The sequence below is a fragment of the Ursus maritimus genome, unplaced genomic scaffold, assembly GCF_017311325.1.
Source record: "Ursus maritimus isolate PB19 unplaced genomic scaffold, ASM1731132v1 scaffold_17, whole genome shotgun sequence".
NCBI lineage: Eukaryota > Metazoa > Chordata > Mammalia > Carnivora > Ursidae > Ursus > Ursus maritimus.
In genome coordinates this window covers 38,271,724-38,289,018 of record NW_024424119.1, presented here as the reverse complement: position 1 = coordinate 38,289,018, position 17,295 = coordinate 38,271,724, and the positions used below count along the sequence as shown (strand labels likewise).

The window sequence follows — 17,295 nt, the reverse complement described above, 5'->3', positions numbered from 1 at the left end:
GGAAATATAAGAAAATTAGATATTTATAAATTATTTTTAAAGATTTTATTTATTTGACAGAGATAGCCAGTGAGAGAGGGAACACAAGCAGGGGGAGTGGGAGAGGAAGAAGCAGGCTCATAGCGGAGGAGCCTGATGTGGGGCTCGATCCCATAACGCCGGGATCACGCCCTGAGCCGAAGGCAGACACTTAACCGCTGCGCCACCCAGGCGCCCCTAGATATTTATAAATTTTTAAGTGGATATTTTCTAATGGTTAAAAAACTTACAATGACTTCTCCACTCCAGCTAAAAAAATTATCATATTCAAAGTGTTCATTTCTGTGGTGTAGTGTTTGTTAAACATGATTTTTTAAAGGAAGAATATCCCTCTGGTCAAAACTAGGAAAGTAAAAACTTGCATTTCAGAGGTCATCTAAAGCCTCCATGATGCAAGCTCTCCTTAAAATCTCCAGCTCTGCCATCCAAATCATCCCATTCCGTTGCCACATCCCTGTGCCACTGAGTGTGTGTCTTCCTGGCCTTTAGAGTACTTGGAGAAGACCGATTCAGTAAAGATACATAAGAGAGACAGTGTGGATCATTCTTTGGATACACACCATACCTAAAGTAGAACATGAGGCAGATTGGAGACACAGATAAGACTGTCTCTTGATTTAGAATTCCTCCTTTGGGGCACTAAAAAGTCTCTTTGTCTCTGTTTTCAACCTAACAAAACTAATATGCAGCAAATATAATTGGTGGTGGCAGGGGGGAGGGGACTACATGGAATCCTGCCACTGAAAATGATGCTTTCATCTCTGTGGGGAACTGATTGAAAGAAATGATCTCAAGAGGAAGGCGTATTTCTAGTTAAATATAAGGAAATCTTTATGAGCCAATATGATTGATTTATTTTTGTTTTATCATTATATATTCATTCTCAAATTTGGAGAGTGATCTCAGCTTGAGGGCAGAAACCACAAACCAAGTGTGATCATCTTTAAGACCAGTAAGATAAATCTCAATTTCAGAGATATTAAAATGTACAACAAAGAAAACAAATATAAGCCAGTGGTGAGTGTAAGAAACAAATGTCTCTGAGATTCACCCCAGCTATGGTAAAATATTTAAAAATGAACATCTTAGAATCTATGGAATATGATACGGAGATTTCTCTTGCCCTCATCACATCCTGCCATGAAACCTATCCTAAAGGCCATTGTCACAGAGATACATGAGACAGGGGTTAAATTTTCCAAAGGATGAGCCTCCACCATTATGAGATGGACAACTCTCTTCTGCATTTCAAGTGACTATGGAATTTGGGAGACGATAGATACTTCTCCAGCAGTGTTAAATCATTATACCTGTATAGTTCTTCTCACCTAGCAGTAGTGCTTCCCTTTTCCATGAGAACTTACCTTTGTTTACTTTGAGTCTATAACACCCAACCACATGTAGAAAATGCTCATTGAGAAATCAGAACCCAAATTGAATTTTAGTGTTGGACCCTCCAAGCCACTATGGAATCATAGATTCCAGGTCTGCCCATAAAGTAAGAGAGAAGAGTCAAATGGGGGCAGAATCCACTAGCAGGTGCTGCCCTCTGCACTCCTTCACTTCCCACTGCATCCAGGTGGCTCCCTTCCTCTTGCAGGCCTCAACCTTACTGTCTTTATGGATTGATTCTTTCCCTAAGGAAATGGCATGTTTCATGTTCTGTTCATCAGGACCTCACCCTTAACCCCAGTTCTTCAGCCAATGGCCAAGTGTTGTGAATATCTAATCAACATAGGAACCAATTGCCTTTGACAAAACTTTTCCCATCCCTGAGTTTGTTCTAGAGCAGAATGGAGCAGAACTGCAAAAATAATATATCAAACCAATGAACAGAAAGATTGATGTTACTTTTTCAAAATAGTATAATGTTTGAAAGAAATAATTTTTTCCAAAACATAAATACATGTATTAATTCTTCCTCTTTATAAAAATCCAAAAAGTATAGAGACCTATGTAAAGCGTATGATAGACATTAACCTCCTATGTAATTCTGTATGCAGAGATGATGCCTATTAACAGCATAGTTTATACATTCTAATATAGAATATATAAAACATACTGTTCAGCTTTTCCACTTATGATCACATTAATATTCCGAATGAGTCAATATTTCTAACGAGATAGAACAGGACGTTGCACATAGAGAGCACTATATACGTACTTATTAAATAAGTAATAATAAATACAGCAAATAATTATATACTGTTTGCTGTGTGCATATATTAATTCATGTAATCATTGCAACAACCTAAGAGGTTAGTGCTAGTTTTTTTAACCCTATCTTAGAGATGAGGAAACTGAGGCTCATTGATGGAAAACAGACCCAAATCACATATCTGGTGGGTAATTGTAGAAGTTGAAGCATGTAGATTGATCTCATTCTTAATAGCTGCATGAGATTTTTTTCACATACTTTTATCAGTCTCCTAGTGATGCAAATTTATTTTATCTTATTTTTTGCAAATTTAAATTCTTTAAAAGTTTTTACTATTATAAATAACCGTGTGATAATCTTTAACATACACTTATGTATATAATTCCTCTAGATAAATGATCAGAATTAAATTATTGAGACAAATGTATACACATTTTAAAGTTTGATTTTTATTAAGAACAAAGAAAAACACCTCCACTACACTATACCAAAAAATAGGAATAGTTGAAAGTGTTGGTTTCTTTATTGATATCATCCTAATTGTTGTCGTTTATAAGTAATGTTTTTTCTTTGATAGTTTAAGATCACCTCTTTGTCTTTGGTGTTTATTATGATGATTCTGGGTCTGAAACTATTAATATACCTGCTCTTTGTTTTTACCGATTGGGACTCATTGTGCTTCTCGTACTGGAAGATTTAAATCTTTCATTAATTTTGGCAAGTTCTCAGTCATTATGTTTCTGAATATAGCCTCTCATGTTTTCTCTGTTCTCGCTTTCTGTAATGCATATCCTTAATTATTTCTTTAATTCAGTTTCATCTTTCCCATCTCTCTGCACTGAATTCTAAATTCTGAAGAGGTGACTTCTAATGCATGCATTCTCTCTCTATCTCTAACATACCATTATTCATCCGTTGAATTTTAATTGTAATCATGTTTTTCATTTGTTAAAATTATTTAATTCTTTATCAGAACTGCTTTTCTTCTTGTGTATTTTTCTTTGTTTTTTTTTCTCCCTTTGTGTCTTTAATTAATTTAAACATATTTATTTCCGATTCTCTATTATATTGTGTTAGCTGAATTTCCTGGGGTTTCGATCCCTTTGCATATTGTGTCGGCTAACTCTCGCTTAAGGCAGCTTGTTTCCTGTGGATGCTATAATTTTGCATTGTGAGCTCATCCTCAGTGTGGCTTTATTATGAAAATCCTATATAATCTGGGTAAGGTATTCTTTAAAGCTTTTTTGTTGTTAAATTTTTGGCCCAGGACCAGTTTTTATGTTAATTTCTCTAGCTTGGGAACACCCGATGGTGCTGGCATTATAGTTCTGAGCATTGAATACAGATTCATTCATAAGAAAACTTGTTTTTTTCTTTCTCATACCTAGAATTCAGGTAGACAAACAAGCCTCTGTATTGTCTTTCTGTACCATCAGATGGAATTTTTCTGGTCCATCTTTTCACTTCTGTGATTCTAAGCTTTCTAGAAGGTTCTCAGTGCTAACCTTCCTTCACAGGGGCCTGTCCCCTTAAGAGTCTTAAAACAAATATTCTAGGTTATAGAGATGGACACCTGTGCCATTGGCTCCATAACAGTGCAGAACCAGCTCATGAGCTTACTGCTCTTTTTTCAATTCCTATTCGTTCCTGGCCTCTGGAGAGATATAATTTTATTCTGTGGGTTGTATGATTAATCCAGCAATTCTGGGTGTTTATAGTAGGAAGATACTCATGTTATCTTGTCTCTCATATTGCTGGTGCTATAAGTGTTTAATCCTACATTCATATATTTGGTATGAAAAGATGCCATGATTAATTGCTTCAACCATTCTCTTGCAATAATTCTCAAATCCTTTGCCCTGTTTTCCTTCCTGGCAAACTCCAGTGCCTGTATCTTGCCTTTGGATTTGGCATTCTACTTTTTCTGAAATTCTGCATTTTCTGCAATGAGGCATATTGATGTCACTCCATATTCATAGTCCCATTCTCTACTAAAACTTTAATGTTACCTAGGACTCCTAGTTCCCCTTGTGAATCATCTCTCCCATTCTCAACAGCTCTTTTAAAACCTTTCCACTCTTCTCAGCCCTCCACCTTCCTTTACAGAAGTATTTTCAGAAGATAAACTTACTTTCTACTTCCTAAGGGAAATAGAAACCAACAGAGCTTTCTCAAATTCCATCTACCGAACTCATTAACTCGTATATACTGGAGCATACCTCCTTTCTCCTTCCTATTACAAGGAAGGAAGTTCCTTCTTCCTAAGTACAGTGATCATATAATTTGAAGCCTGGATACTTTTGAAGGTACAAGGAGGACTCTATTAATAATTATTCCAGGACAACAGGTGTAAACCAGAACTGTCCTGGGCAAACTAGGACAAGTGGTCACCCTCTGTATAGGGTTTATCACTCTACTTCTCCCCTCAATACACTGTTTTTGCCTTCTCAAGCACCACCTTCCCTTGAATATTCTACCTCTCTCCTTTATATTTAAATGTCCTTTTCTCTGAGCCCCTTCTCATTCACATTTTAACGTTTTCAGTGTTTTTTAAAACATTTTAATCTTTTTAAAAGAGAAATCTTGCAAAGCAACATTACCTATGTACCACGTATACCTCTAGCTACTGCTCGCTTTTTTGACTTTTCCCTTTTCTTTTCCAAATTCATTGAAAAATTTGTTGATACCCACTGTCTCTTTTTTTCAGCTCCTATTCTCCATCATTTATAGAATCGTGGCTTTTTCTCTCACCCCTATTCTGACACTACTCTTGGCAACGTCACACACGATTATCTGTTCCTTAATAGAACACACAGTATCTAGCATCACTCAGTCTCTTAGACCCCTCTGTGAGTTAGTTGTCCTCTCTGTTCTTAGTTTCTTAAAATGGCACAATGATAGGACTTTCTTCACTGTTAGTGAGGATTCAATAGAATAACCCATGTAAGCATTTAGCGTTTTAAAATGTTAGCCATCCCGTTGCTCATCCTTTTGGAAAGACATCCATGTTTGGCTACCCTTGAATTAGATGGTTTCATTAGTAATTTTATATGTCACTGTTTGAACTTTTTAAGATAAGACAGAAACGTAGAATATCTTTATGTTGCCATTCCAGAGATCCAGCAGCCTGAGGATGGCGATCTAGAAAGGGAGCTTAACTTTCGTGTTGAAGGCTGTTTCATGTTCATTACAGAAGCTAAGATTTGGTGAAAACACTCTACCAAATCCACACTTGGTATGCTTCTCCCGTTAGAAGCTAGCAACGACAAACTTTTCCATGGCATGACCATGTGCAGTATGTGCAGCCCGGCATTGGATGACATTATAGAGTTCTCATTCTAATTTGCTCAAACTAGTTTTCAGAGTTACTGACACAATGCATAACAAATGCTCATCTGCCTCCCTGACAGCCCTGCCCATCTTCGCCCTCATTATTGGCCAGGTAATAGGTCTTTACAGACACATTCGGGGTTGTGCCAGCTGCTTTTCAGTTGGTTTTTCACCTGTTCTGAATTGTTGGTTAAATTGGGCATTCCTTTAAATAGATCATGTCTGCCTTATATCTTGTGTAAATGCCTTAACTGTTTCTTTAAGTGGAAGCCAACCTTGCAGAACTTCAAGAGAAGCTACACAGATTTGCTACAATTTTAATGCTCTAATAGTAATGATTATAATTGATGCCATTTATTAAATGTTTATTATGTACTGACAACTCTGCTAAGCATGTCACAAATTTTCACATATATTGGCTGCTTTAATAGGGACTAAAATGGAGTAGAAATAGATGTGTGCTAAAAGGATCATCTTACCTACTGTTAGAGTAACTTTAGATGATATTATGAACTCTCAATACTAGCAAGTTTAATAAGACCTCTCTATATATTAACTGTTAAGGCAATGAGCATGACCATTTAAGTGTTAAGAAGAAAGAAGACCGTATTCAGTTTTACTGATAGGTATGATGCAAAATTAAATGGCAAAGCAAGACCAAACTGTGTAATTGGACTCCAGCTAATTGTGATTTGTGTTCATTTTCTCTAGGTCAGTGTTAAAGCAAATATTTTCAGTATCTGTGAAGACAGTGACCTATATTATAATACAGAGGGCTTATATTTAATATCTTGAAGAGGAAAATCTTTATGATATTATGTACAAATGGATAACATTCATTCTGTATTATTCCACGTACAGTTCAAGGAAACACTGAATCCAGGCAGATAGTGTCCAAATGTGTGATCGAGTGTGTTTGTGTGTTTTTTTTTCACTGATTAAGTCACATCAACTGGTTATTGCATACTGAGCTTTAAATACCATTGCTAATGCAGAAGATACTAAATTATAGCAACTGTGCTGAAAAAATATATGTATATATTTACATCTGACGGCCATTATTCCCATCAACTTCATTCTTTTCTATGAGGAGTTAATAGAGATTCTATGAGCAATTGATGCAATGATAATAAAGATGTAATAAAGATGTTACCTCAATTAGAAGCAAATGTGGGAAATGAGATTATTAATACTGTGAGAGGAAGGCCTGCCTAGGAAATAAAGATAATCTAAAGGGAGCTAATAGAAAATGGTATGATTGAGAAGGAAGAGATGTGGGCTTAAGGGAGTAGGATGGAATCAAAGTAAGCCTTGGGGAACTCCCGAAGTCTCTCCCAATTGAACTGTAATATGGGCCAGTGTGAGAAAGTCCAAATATTTTATCAATCAGATAAGAGAAAGCAGAAAAATAGGTGATGATTCTTATAATCAGCATTTATTGAGTGTTTACAAAGGGCCAGGCACTCTGCTAGCTACTATCAACACCTTACCACACTGAACACCCATAACAAATCCCACTTTTCAGAGGAGAAAACTGGGAGCCAGAGAGATTAATTCTACAGCACCCAACAGGAAGAGCTGGAAAGAGTTTTGTGCTTAGCTTTCTCACTGAGCAGGCATGCTGGTAGTTTCTATTTTTAAGCAAAATGTGATGTAATTTTAGGTCAGGAAGGATCTAACAATCAAATGGGTAGAATACCTAGCCCTATCTGGATTCTGATTTCTCAGTGAAGACCTTTACAACTAGTTGCTGAATTGGTTGGCTTTAAAAGGAGATTTTTAAAAATGAAAAATACTCACAGAACTAAGAATATTTTTAGGTATACATTTTGAGTCAATATTTTATTTTTCTCAACCCTTTGTGACAGAATACAATCTGAAAAAAGTTACTTTTTTTCTTTTGATCTTTTTAAAAGTCATGTCTATATTTCTGAAAAAAATAAAATAAGAGTTTTCAAATATATAACAAGGGAGAATTGTCTAAGCCAAACAGAAGTTCTGAGCTGGCGTCCTACTGTTTTAGTATTTTAGTGAATTTAGTCTGTTTTGGTAAAAATTATCAGTGATTGTGGGCAATAGATGGAATATGACCTGTTATACTAGCAAACACTTCTTTCTCTTTTCACTTTTTCTTTTCAGAGTTTTGACCTTATGCTTTAGTATCTGGAATAGTTGAGGGAACTGGTCTACCTACATCTCTACCTTTGCAAGCTAGTGTCCAGCCTTCACAGTAGAACGTGAGGCCCTTCCAAAAGCACCATAATGGGAAGGAATGCAACTCCTTACCCTCAACTTCCAGCTTCACCAATTTGGAATATGCCGTCCCGAGGCTGTTTTTTGCCACACATCGATAATGTCCTGCATCTTCCTTTTGCACATTATGAATCCTTAAACTCCCAGATTCAAGAACTGCAATGCGGGAATTTTCCTGCCAGGGATAGGGACACGAATTTTAAAACTTCCATGGCTTTATTAAGAAATCATTTGCCTTACTTCATCAGATCATCATCATCGCTGCTATCATCAAAAATATCATTTGAACATTTATTTGGCATTTATTTTGTATAACATACAATATTAAATGGGACAATATAAGATTACCTAAATTAATTTTAACAATTCTGTAAGATATAGTTTATTTTCATTTTCTTTCATCACATGGGGACACCAAAGGCTTATTTGATTTCCTAAAAGTCACACCCAAGTCTGTTTGATTCAAAACACTCTGTATGGTATCCTTAGAGGAATATATGTCTTTTGAAAAATTGGAAAATTCTACAAATAATATAAAAACTCGTCTTAGAAGTTAAAACATCAAAGTTATCTTCCCTTTGGGGACTCTAAACTCAGTATCATACAAAAATTCTTATGTTTTTATTGTAGGAAATCCACCAATATTTGTAACAAAAGGAAAGTCAGAAATTCTATAGATTATCGTAAACAATTTACCATTATACTTCATTTCAATTAATTGACATATATCAACACCTGCGTATTCTCTGTGAAATATTCTGAGCATAGTAAGATGAAAAACCTCACTGAGTTCATAGTTAGTAGATGGCAACGGTGATGCAGTGTAATCATTTACCAGTAAGTGTAGGTATGAGATACAAAAGCAATACAAAATAAGCATATACATAATAGATTTTTAATTTGACTGCTCTGTGACTGAGGTATTTGCCAGGGAGTTAGTTAACCAGTCTTGATGTCCGTGCTCTAACGTCACTCGAGGTTCTCACTCCTTTTCTTCCAAACCTCCTTTCTCACTTACCTCCCAGAACCCGTTTGTCGGGTCTAAGACCTGGATTTTAGTTTCATGTTTTTTTATCTCCTCTGTCCCAAAGATTCAATGTCAAAAAATAAAATGATTCAACTAACTGACCAATCAACAAAGAAACACTCTAGCTTTGCTTTGCTTCCTTTTTCATCCCTGTAAAGAACTACTGGCCCCCAACTCTTTTTTTCCCTAGCCAACTCCAACTGGAATGCCTTATAGTTTGTGTGTACGGGAACAGGAAAATATAAGTTTGGTTAAAATGTTATATATGGGAACAATTTTATACTAGAAATTTGTAACCATGTAACTGACTTTGCAAAGATTTGTTGTATTTGAAAACAAGTTGTATAGACATGTTTTCATAATAATCACTTACCCTGAGAGCACTGTCCCCTTTAATCCATGACACTGATGGTTTGGGATTGCCCATTGTGGTACATGGTAGAACTGCCTTTAATCCTTCTATTATTTTTACATTTATGGGAGGACGAGTTATTTTCGGCTCTAAAGGGAAACAAAAATTCAAAATTAAAAAGGCAATATGGCTGCATTAAACTTTCTCTTTTCTATTTAAGTCTAAATATCTACTTTAAGAATAATTTATTACATTATAGGATTTACCAAATGCTAAGACAGGTTTTGAGTGGATATCAGACAGAAATCATTTTTCAAAGTTTAGGTTATTTCTTTTATTCATATCTTATTTGAAAAACACAGATTCATGAAACATATTAGGAGTTTGAAGTCATAGTATTCTTCACTTTAAAAGATAGTTAATGAAAAGTGGATTAAAATAAACTGTCACCATAACAGTTCAACATTATTTAATTCATACCAACAGACACGAAAACATTTTAAGAGACATTTTTGATATATTTTTCATATGGTTCTGAGTTATTTTTTCCCTTTCCCTTTAGTCTCACTTTGACTCTTAAATTTGGTGATTAAGAATTAGATACATTTATTCTCTAGAAAGTAAACTAGACGTTATTATATCAGTAATTGGAGAAATTCTGTCATAGAATTTAGAGTAATTGTACTCTGTGAAGCAAACTTTTGTAATTTACTATTCTGTGAAATGCTTTTACATTAATTCTGTCAGAAGAAAGTTTATGCCAGCTACTGTTTATTCTCTGATAGTAAGCTTTCAGAAGAAGTTATTAAATCTAATGTATAGAAGAATTGACAAGTTTAGGAAGCCTGTTATTTTACTACGTGAAACATTCATAAATAATGACAACTACATTTATTTCCTTAGGAATTTCATGTTACAGATACAAAACAGAGGTCTGTCTTTGCAGGAGAGACTACTGAGAAATGGATACATTTTCTTTCAGGTCATGTGCTAAAATCAGTGTGTTACTTTGAGGGAGAAAAGCATGAAATAAGGACTTTTTCCTCCTATTTTAATTGTGCATGTGGGGGTTGGTGGTGGTTGGAAGTGATATTTGCAAAGACTGCATGATCTGTTGATGTTTAATCTAGGCATTTATTGCCATTTAAAGTTGGTATGGTCTTGGATTATGGCAAAATTACAAGACAGGCTTTAAACGTGTTATAGGAAAATATCAACTTTGTCACTTTGCCTGCTATCTAAAGCACACAACTCTCCTCAGCAACCACAGTGAACACCTACATTTAGATGATGGCCAGGCACCTCAATTGTGAGTTGGGTTGTCATACGGCTGCTGGCAAAAGCTTAGCTTAAGAGTTGATATTCCTGTGACCTAGTCCAAGAGAGTGTTACCCATTCCTTCCCTTGGGTTCTTTGAACTGATCCCTATGCCAGATGTCTTAAGCAGATAACCTTTGTTTAAAGCAAATAACTCCTATCTTCTCAGTGAAATAGATGTCTTGGTCATTTTTTTGGGTGAGAGGTGAAGAGAACTCTTGTGGGAACTTGAAGATAAAGTGAACTGGGAATGAGTTAAGCATTGATGTTGAGTCATGGATTCCCCACTGTAAGGGGACACTCTTTGAGTGGAGCCATGAGCACTGGCTCATCTGAGCTGGTCATGATGTTAGTGGGATGCTGGAAGCATCATGCTATGCCAGCATGGAACCCTTAGTTGATGGACCATAAGGAACTTGGGGGAGGGGACTCCTGGGAGAGATCCTAGGGTAGCTGGAGTAGTGATGGAGGCTAGGGTCTTGGGGGTCTCAGGAAGAAGTTCTCTACCAAGAGGTGTGGGAGTATTCTAAAATGTTAGCAACTGGGATGGCCAAACCTATGTATATCCACATGACTGGGTGAGCTTTCCTAAGGAGAAGGTGGAGAAAAGAAGAGAAGATTAAGGATGAATCAAAATAAAGAACATTTAGTGCCAGAGAGAATATGAGAAATGTTCAAAGGAAAGGTAGCACCAAAAAATAGTGAAATACTTAAATGTGCTCTGTCTTTAGAATCAAGCCTTTGTTATTTAGCAAAAGAGAACATCCCGGTTTCCTTACTTGATTTTCTCACTGCCCCACATGCTGGAAGAAAGCTTTCTTGTGGGTACACCCCACCCACTTACAGAACCCCCAGACCAGCTTCTCCACAATGTCCCACTAGCCCCTCTACATTCCTATTCTAATGACTCGAGGACTTCATTTATAGGTATGATCAAACATAAAAGATTAATAGATGTTCGAGAAAAAACATGAACATGGAAAAAAAAGAACCACAAAATCAAATCTTATCATGAAGAAAACAGAAATAAAGCAAGGAAAGGAAGAATTTTTTTTTTTTTAATGCACTAGTTGGGGCTGACTGAGTGGCTCAGTCAGTTAAGCATCTGCCTTGGGCTCAGGTCATAATCTCAGGGTCCTGGGATCGAGCCCCACTTCGGGCTCCCCACTCATCGGGGAGTCTGCTTCTCCCTCTCCCTCTCTCTCTGTCCCTCCCCTCTGCGCATACTCTCTCTCTCAAGTTAAAAATAAAATAAAAACTTTTAAAAAATAAAATAATAAAAATGCATTAGTGATATCGTTACAGAGACTTGAGCAAATATTGCGTCATATAACACATAGAGTTTGCTCTGAAAAAGAAGGAGCAGAGAAGTAATTCCTAGAAATTAAAAATATGGGTTTTTAAGATCAAAGTACTCAGTATAAGGGCAGAATAGTAGAATGGTCATATTGAAGACTTGAGTTCACGATATGGAAAGAAAAGTTAAATAAATCTCCAAGAAGATAGAATAAATATGATGAGAAAATATTGGGGTCATGAAAAATGGAAAAAGAGATCTAATATTTGTTAATTAAATGTTTAAGAATGAAATAAAATGAAGAGGAAGAAAAATAGAAAAAAGTATATTTCATTTTGGAAAAAAAAAAAAACCTTTGGTTTTAGATTCAAAAGGCCCACCTAAAACTGAGTAGGAATAATAAAACACACCTAACATTCTTGTGAATTTGAGAAATTTATGAATTCTAGAAATGAAGAGAAAAAATACTAAAATTTTTAAGAAAGATAAACACTAGACTTACCTACAGGGATAAGAAAAAGATTTCTCAGCTGCAGCATATGAAAGTGAATAATTATTTAATAAAAGCTAAGGGAAGAGCCTTTTTAAACTCTCATCTGTACTGAGACTAATTATTATCCAGGAGTAAAGGCAAAGTAAAGACTTCCAGCGATGCAAAGATTCAGAAAATACATCCTCAGATTTTATACGATTACATGCTCACACTTTGAAAAGAAGCAGCGACTGACTTCCTTCAGCAAAACGATGACCACAAAGTAGAAAGATGAAGGATAAAAGAAATAGTGATGACAATCAGAGATAACAACAAAACTTGTGATAAAGTTCCTGGGTGGAACCGACCCGCTGATTTGTATGGCACCCACCAGCATGTTGACGTGATCTTTGCCATCAGCAGTGTGGTGTCAGAGAAAAGGAAGGAAGTAAAGGTTACATTATGACAAGGTGGGCAGTCTGCAAGCAGCTAGGGCTCCCAGCACTGGAGGTCATGAGATTTGAGGGTGCTGATAAGAGTGCTGGATGATAGAACACCAGGTAGGAGAGAAAGCCAAGTGGAGAGAGAACTGAGGGAGGTCCCAATTGGGGGTCAGTGGAAGGGAGAACAGAGGAGTCAAGGGCAGGAGAACGTGAGCACGCTGGTGATGGCTGCATAGTGGGAGTAAAGAAGTGAGAGCTGGACTCTGTTCTTAGCTGAGAAAGAGACGATGGAGTTTGTGCCTTCTCTCTGGAGGCACATCATGAGGGTGGGAAAGTGTTTTCTTCATGGGACAGGGCTAGAAATAGAAGCATCCATGTTCAGAGTATGACATACTGTAGCTTACGATTTTAAATACAGATCATTTCCTGGGGGTGACAAGGTCATTGATGGGGTTGACTGATAAAAGGTTAAGGCAAGTATCATTGGACTTGTGGAGGTCAGGAGTTGTAGGGATGAAATGGCTAGAGGCTGTTTTACAGTTGTTCAAATCCCTTAAGATGATAGCAGGAGTAGGGATGGATAGAAAGAGAATGAGTCTGGAATCAAAGTCTTTGGTAGATGTTGGGGGGGCCGGTGCAGGGGAGTGCCTAGAAGTGAGTAGGTGATTTGAATAGATGTACAGGATGGAATGGCTAGAATGGCACACGCCCTCATGAGAGGAAGGATTTTGCACAGCAGTAATGGCTTGAAAGGGGCCTAGGAGTCCTTGCTAGCCCTGTAGACAAGAAGAGTGGGGAAAAATAAACAGCCTCCAGTGAAACAGAAAAGCCACTCAAGTTTGAAAAGTCATCCAAGAAAATCAAGTTTGAAATAAGTCAAAAGGGTAGAAGTGTCTGCAGAGATTAGAGATAAAAAGCGCATCTGGTTGGAACTGTTTTAAAGGTGCAGGGAGAAGATTTTAGAGGGAAGTTGCCTGGTGGTGGAAGGCAAGATGGAGTGGACAAGGCGCTGTGGACAGGCAAGAAAACAGGAGAGGCTAGAGAACTAAGGGGCTTGCCTGTAGTGGAGGACAGGAATACAAGGTGTAGCATTCACTGCCTCAAGGTTGTGTTTTAAACTTGAACTTGGCTGGCTGCTGAGCCTGCAGGTGTGCGAGAGGCTCTTTTTACTGCCTGCTTTGGGGTGGACCAAGTCAGCTTTAACATCATGAGCAGAGGCTCTCTCCCACTCACTCATCTTCACTTGAAGAGCCCCGCAGCTCTCCACGGCGCCCCCCACGCCGTTGTTGGCTGTGCAACAGTAGATGCCATCGTCACTGTCTTCCACGCTCAGGATGGTGAGGAGCTGCCCGTTCTCGCGAATGCTGTACCGGGTGTCAAAGAGCCTGCAGGTCACAGACAGCAGTGGCAGGTTAGGACCTCCTCTGTGATGTTTTTCGGCTATGACTAACTGATCAAAACAGATGGCTTGTCAATGGAGGAAGCAGATTAAAAGCAAAAGGAAAGTTGAATGAGTTCTGAATAATAGAATAACCTTAGTTGGTAATAGAAAGCTAACATTGCATCCTAATCTTCCCTATGCTCCAGTAATCAAAGCACCACTGAGTCCCTCCAACATGCTTTCAGAAGGTGGTATCTGTTGATAAGAGCAAACATAAAGTTTACTTTATTCAGCAAAGTATTTAATTACCAAGATACATGAGTTTTCTCCCCATAGTTACTGGAAAGTTGCGGCCAGGGAGTGAACACACCATGTAAATGTGACCAGTGGGAAGAACTAAATATTTATAGAAGTGACTAACAATTAACTGGGCATTCATTATTAAACAAATATTTGTTGAGTGCCTGATAAGTGCCAAGCATAATTCTAGTTCCTTGGAATATATAAAGAAGCAAAACAGCTTCAAACTGTAAAAATAGATGTTTTGCATACATTATCTCATTAAATTACATGCTGTTTGTTGGGAAGGGAATTAGGGAAACAGAAAAATGTGAGGGGAAGCATCAACATAAAAGTGGGTTTTATGACCAAATAAAGATTCTTTATGCAAGATGTATACATTAGGCAGAAAAAATGTTCCCCCCAAAATCCACGTCTTAATCCCCAGGACCCGTAAATATGTTACCTTACGTGGCAAAAGGGATTTTACAGATACCAAGGGTCTTAAAATAGAATATCATGGCTTGTGCACATTGGCCCAGTGTAATCATGATGGTCCTTGAAAGATGGTAGAGGGAAGCTGAAGAATGAGAGGAGCTGCGACGGTGGCGGAGGGCAGAGGGGTGGAATTGCTGGCTTTGAAAGTGGAGGAAGGGGCCAGGGAAGGCAGGTAGCCCTCTCGAAGCTGGGAAAGGCAAGAAATCGGATTCTTCTCTGGTGCCACCGGGAAGAATGTAGCTCTGTCAACACCTGGATTTTAGCCCAGAGAGACCTATTTCAGGCTTCTGACTCCCAGAACTGTAAGATAATGAATCTATATTATTTTAGGCCACTAAGTTTTTGGTCATTCGTTAGAGTAGAAATAGGGAACAAATGTAAAAACAAAAAATGGGAAAGAAATGGATTCTTGATATTCTACTCTCAACAGGTGACTGTCATCCTGAAGAGGAACCAAAAGACGTGTAGTCAACTTTGGTCTAATGTGACTGAGGATAATGTAATCACTGGGTAGTTCACTAACTCACAATAAATAATTGTGGCAAGCCATGATACTCCCTCTCATGTAATTTTGCTGATTTTGTTTTGCTATGCGTAAGTGTTCATGGAAAAATATGAACATTGGAATATTTTACAGGTGTGCTTGTGGACCAAGAGTCTAGCCACTCTGTGAAATACAAAGTGTTCAAGATTTATAAGCTGTTGCATCATTGTTGCTTAATTAGAGTAAATTCCTTGTGGATTGTGAGGAACACTCAAGTATTTATAATTTTTAAAATAGAATTTTTTAGAACAGTTTTAGATTTATAGAAAAATTGAAAAGATAGTACTTTCTGTATACCTCCCTCATGAGTCTCCTCTATGGTGAACATCTTTGATTAGTGTGGCACATTTGTTACAATTAATGAACCAATATTGATACAGTATTAACTAGTTTCTGTAAGTCTTAGTTTATTCAGGTTTGTTTAGTTTTTACCTAATGTCTCTGTCTGTTGCATGATCTCATCCAGGACACCAGATTACATTTATTTGTCATATCTCCTTAGGCTCTTTTTGACTGCAACAGTTTCTAAGACTTTCCTTGTTTTTGATGACCTTGACCGTTTTGAGGACTACTTATCAAGTATTTTGTAGGATGCCCCTCTACTGGACTTTGCCTTATGTTTTTATCACGATAAATCTGGGTTTGTGGCTTTTGGGAGGAAGTTCACAAAAGCAGAGTGCCATATCACGTCGTAACGAGGGTATGCTATCAATGTCATTTCCCACAGTTGATATTGACCTTGATCACCTGGCTGAGGTAGTGCTTGTCAGGTTTCTTCCATGTCCAGGTATTCATTATTCCTCAAAGGGCATCGAATATACTTTCAAAATGTAGTTTCTTCCTATTTTACAGATTCTTTGACTAACAACTAACTATTCAAACCTATAGCTCCATTTACTTCTTTTTTATTGGTAACATTTTTGCCTTATAATCAAGGGAAGATTCAAATGTATTAAGTGATTTTATTCATAGTATTACAAGCCAAGTGGGCATGAGCTTATATTTATTTACATATAAATAAATATATATGCATAAATATAATATATATATTATAATGCTGATTTTCTTTGTGTAATTAAAAAAACTCTTTCATTGTCCATTTCTCCATCTCATTATGTTGAGAGAGAAACACGAGAGGATCACAGTGCCATATTTTTTAAAGCTATTTGTGACACAGGCATCAAACTTCCTTCCCAGACAAGTTGGAGGGCCGTGGTGGGGAGAGTAGTGTTTGAATATCGACCTTTAAATACTGAATGTTGACTACCTAACAACTATTATAATTTCAAAGTAGGGAAGAATATAAATATGTCAAGATATATGCAACAGCTATAATGTAGTGCAAATCTATCTAACTTCTGTGATAACTTCACAGATTCTTTTACGACCACTGTGATTCATGATCCATATTTACAATGAGGTTTTTCTGTATTATTTAAAGACATTATTTTATTTATTTTACTATAGAAGACAAAGACATAAATAACAGATAAAACTCATGAAAATGTGAAGCATATAAATCGCAAAGCTAATAGCTTAGGAGATAATGGCACAATGACTCATGTTAGAGAGAGACAGGAGAGTGAGTTGTGAAACACAGGGAGAGCTGATAAGGTGTGTTGAGTATAGGCAGTAAGTAAAATAGCAACCTGCCAAAGATTGATGGAATAGATAGAAAATATGATGGAACAAAGAAGAGTATGGCTTCAAGTAGAAAGGGATGGAAAGACAAGTTTATAATCATGCCCCTCTAGACCAACAGCTCTGTCACCCCTAAATCAAGCACCCATTGGTGACATAAAATGTGGTCCCTTGGGGCACCTGGTGGCTTAGTCAGTTGGGTGTCTGATTCTTGATTTCAGCTCAGGTCACAATCTAGGGTTGTGGGACTGAGTGCCATGTCAG

General features: G+C 37.2%; 1 protein-coding gene across 3 annotated transcripts in view; it reads right to left on the bottom strand.

The window, feature by feature from the left end:
• Window positions 1-17,295, bottom strand: part of MUSK (muscle associated receptor tyrosine kinase) — an 86,874-nt gene that overhangs the window by 59,132 nt on the left and 10,447 nt on the right. For all 3 annotated transcript variants that reach the window (XM_040631697.1, XM_040631698.1, XM_040631699.1), the window contains exons 3-5: window positions 13,922-14,073; window positions 9,181-9,308; window positions 7,814-7,955 (exon numbers count right to left, since the gene is read on the bottom strand). In XM_040631697.1, coding sequence (XP_040487631.1) covers window positions 7,814-7,955; window positions 9,181-9,308; window positions 13,922-14,073 — 422 coding nt within the window. The remainder of the gene's footprint in view (window positions 1-7,813; window positions 7,956-9,180; window positions 9,309-13,921; window positions 14,074-17,295) is intronic.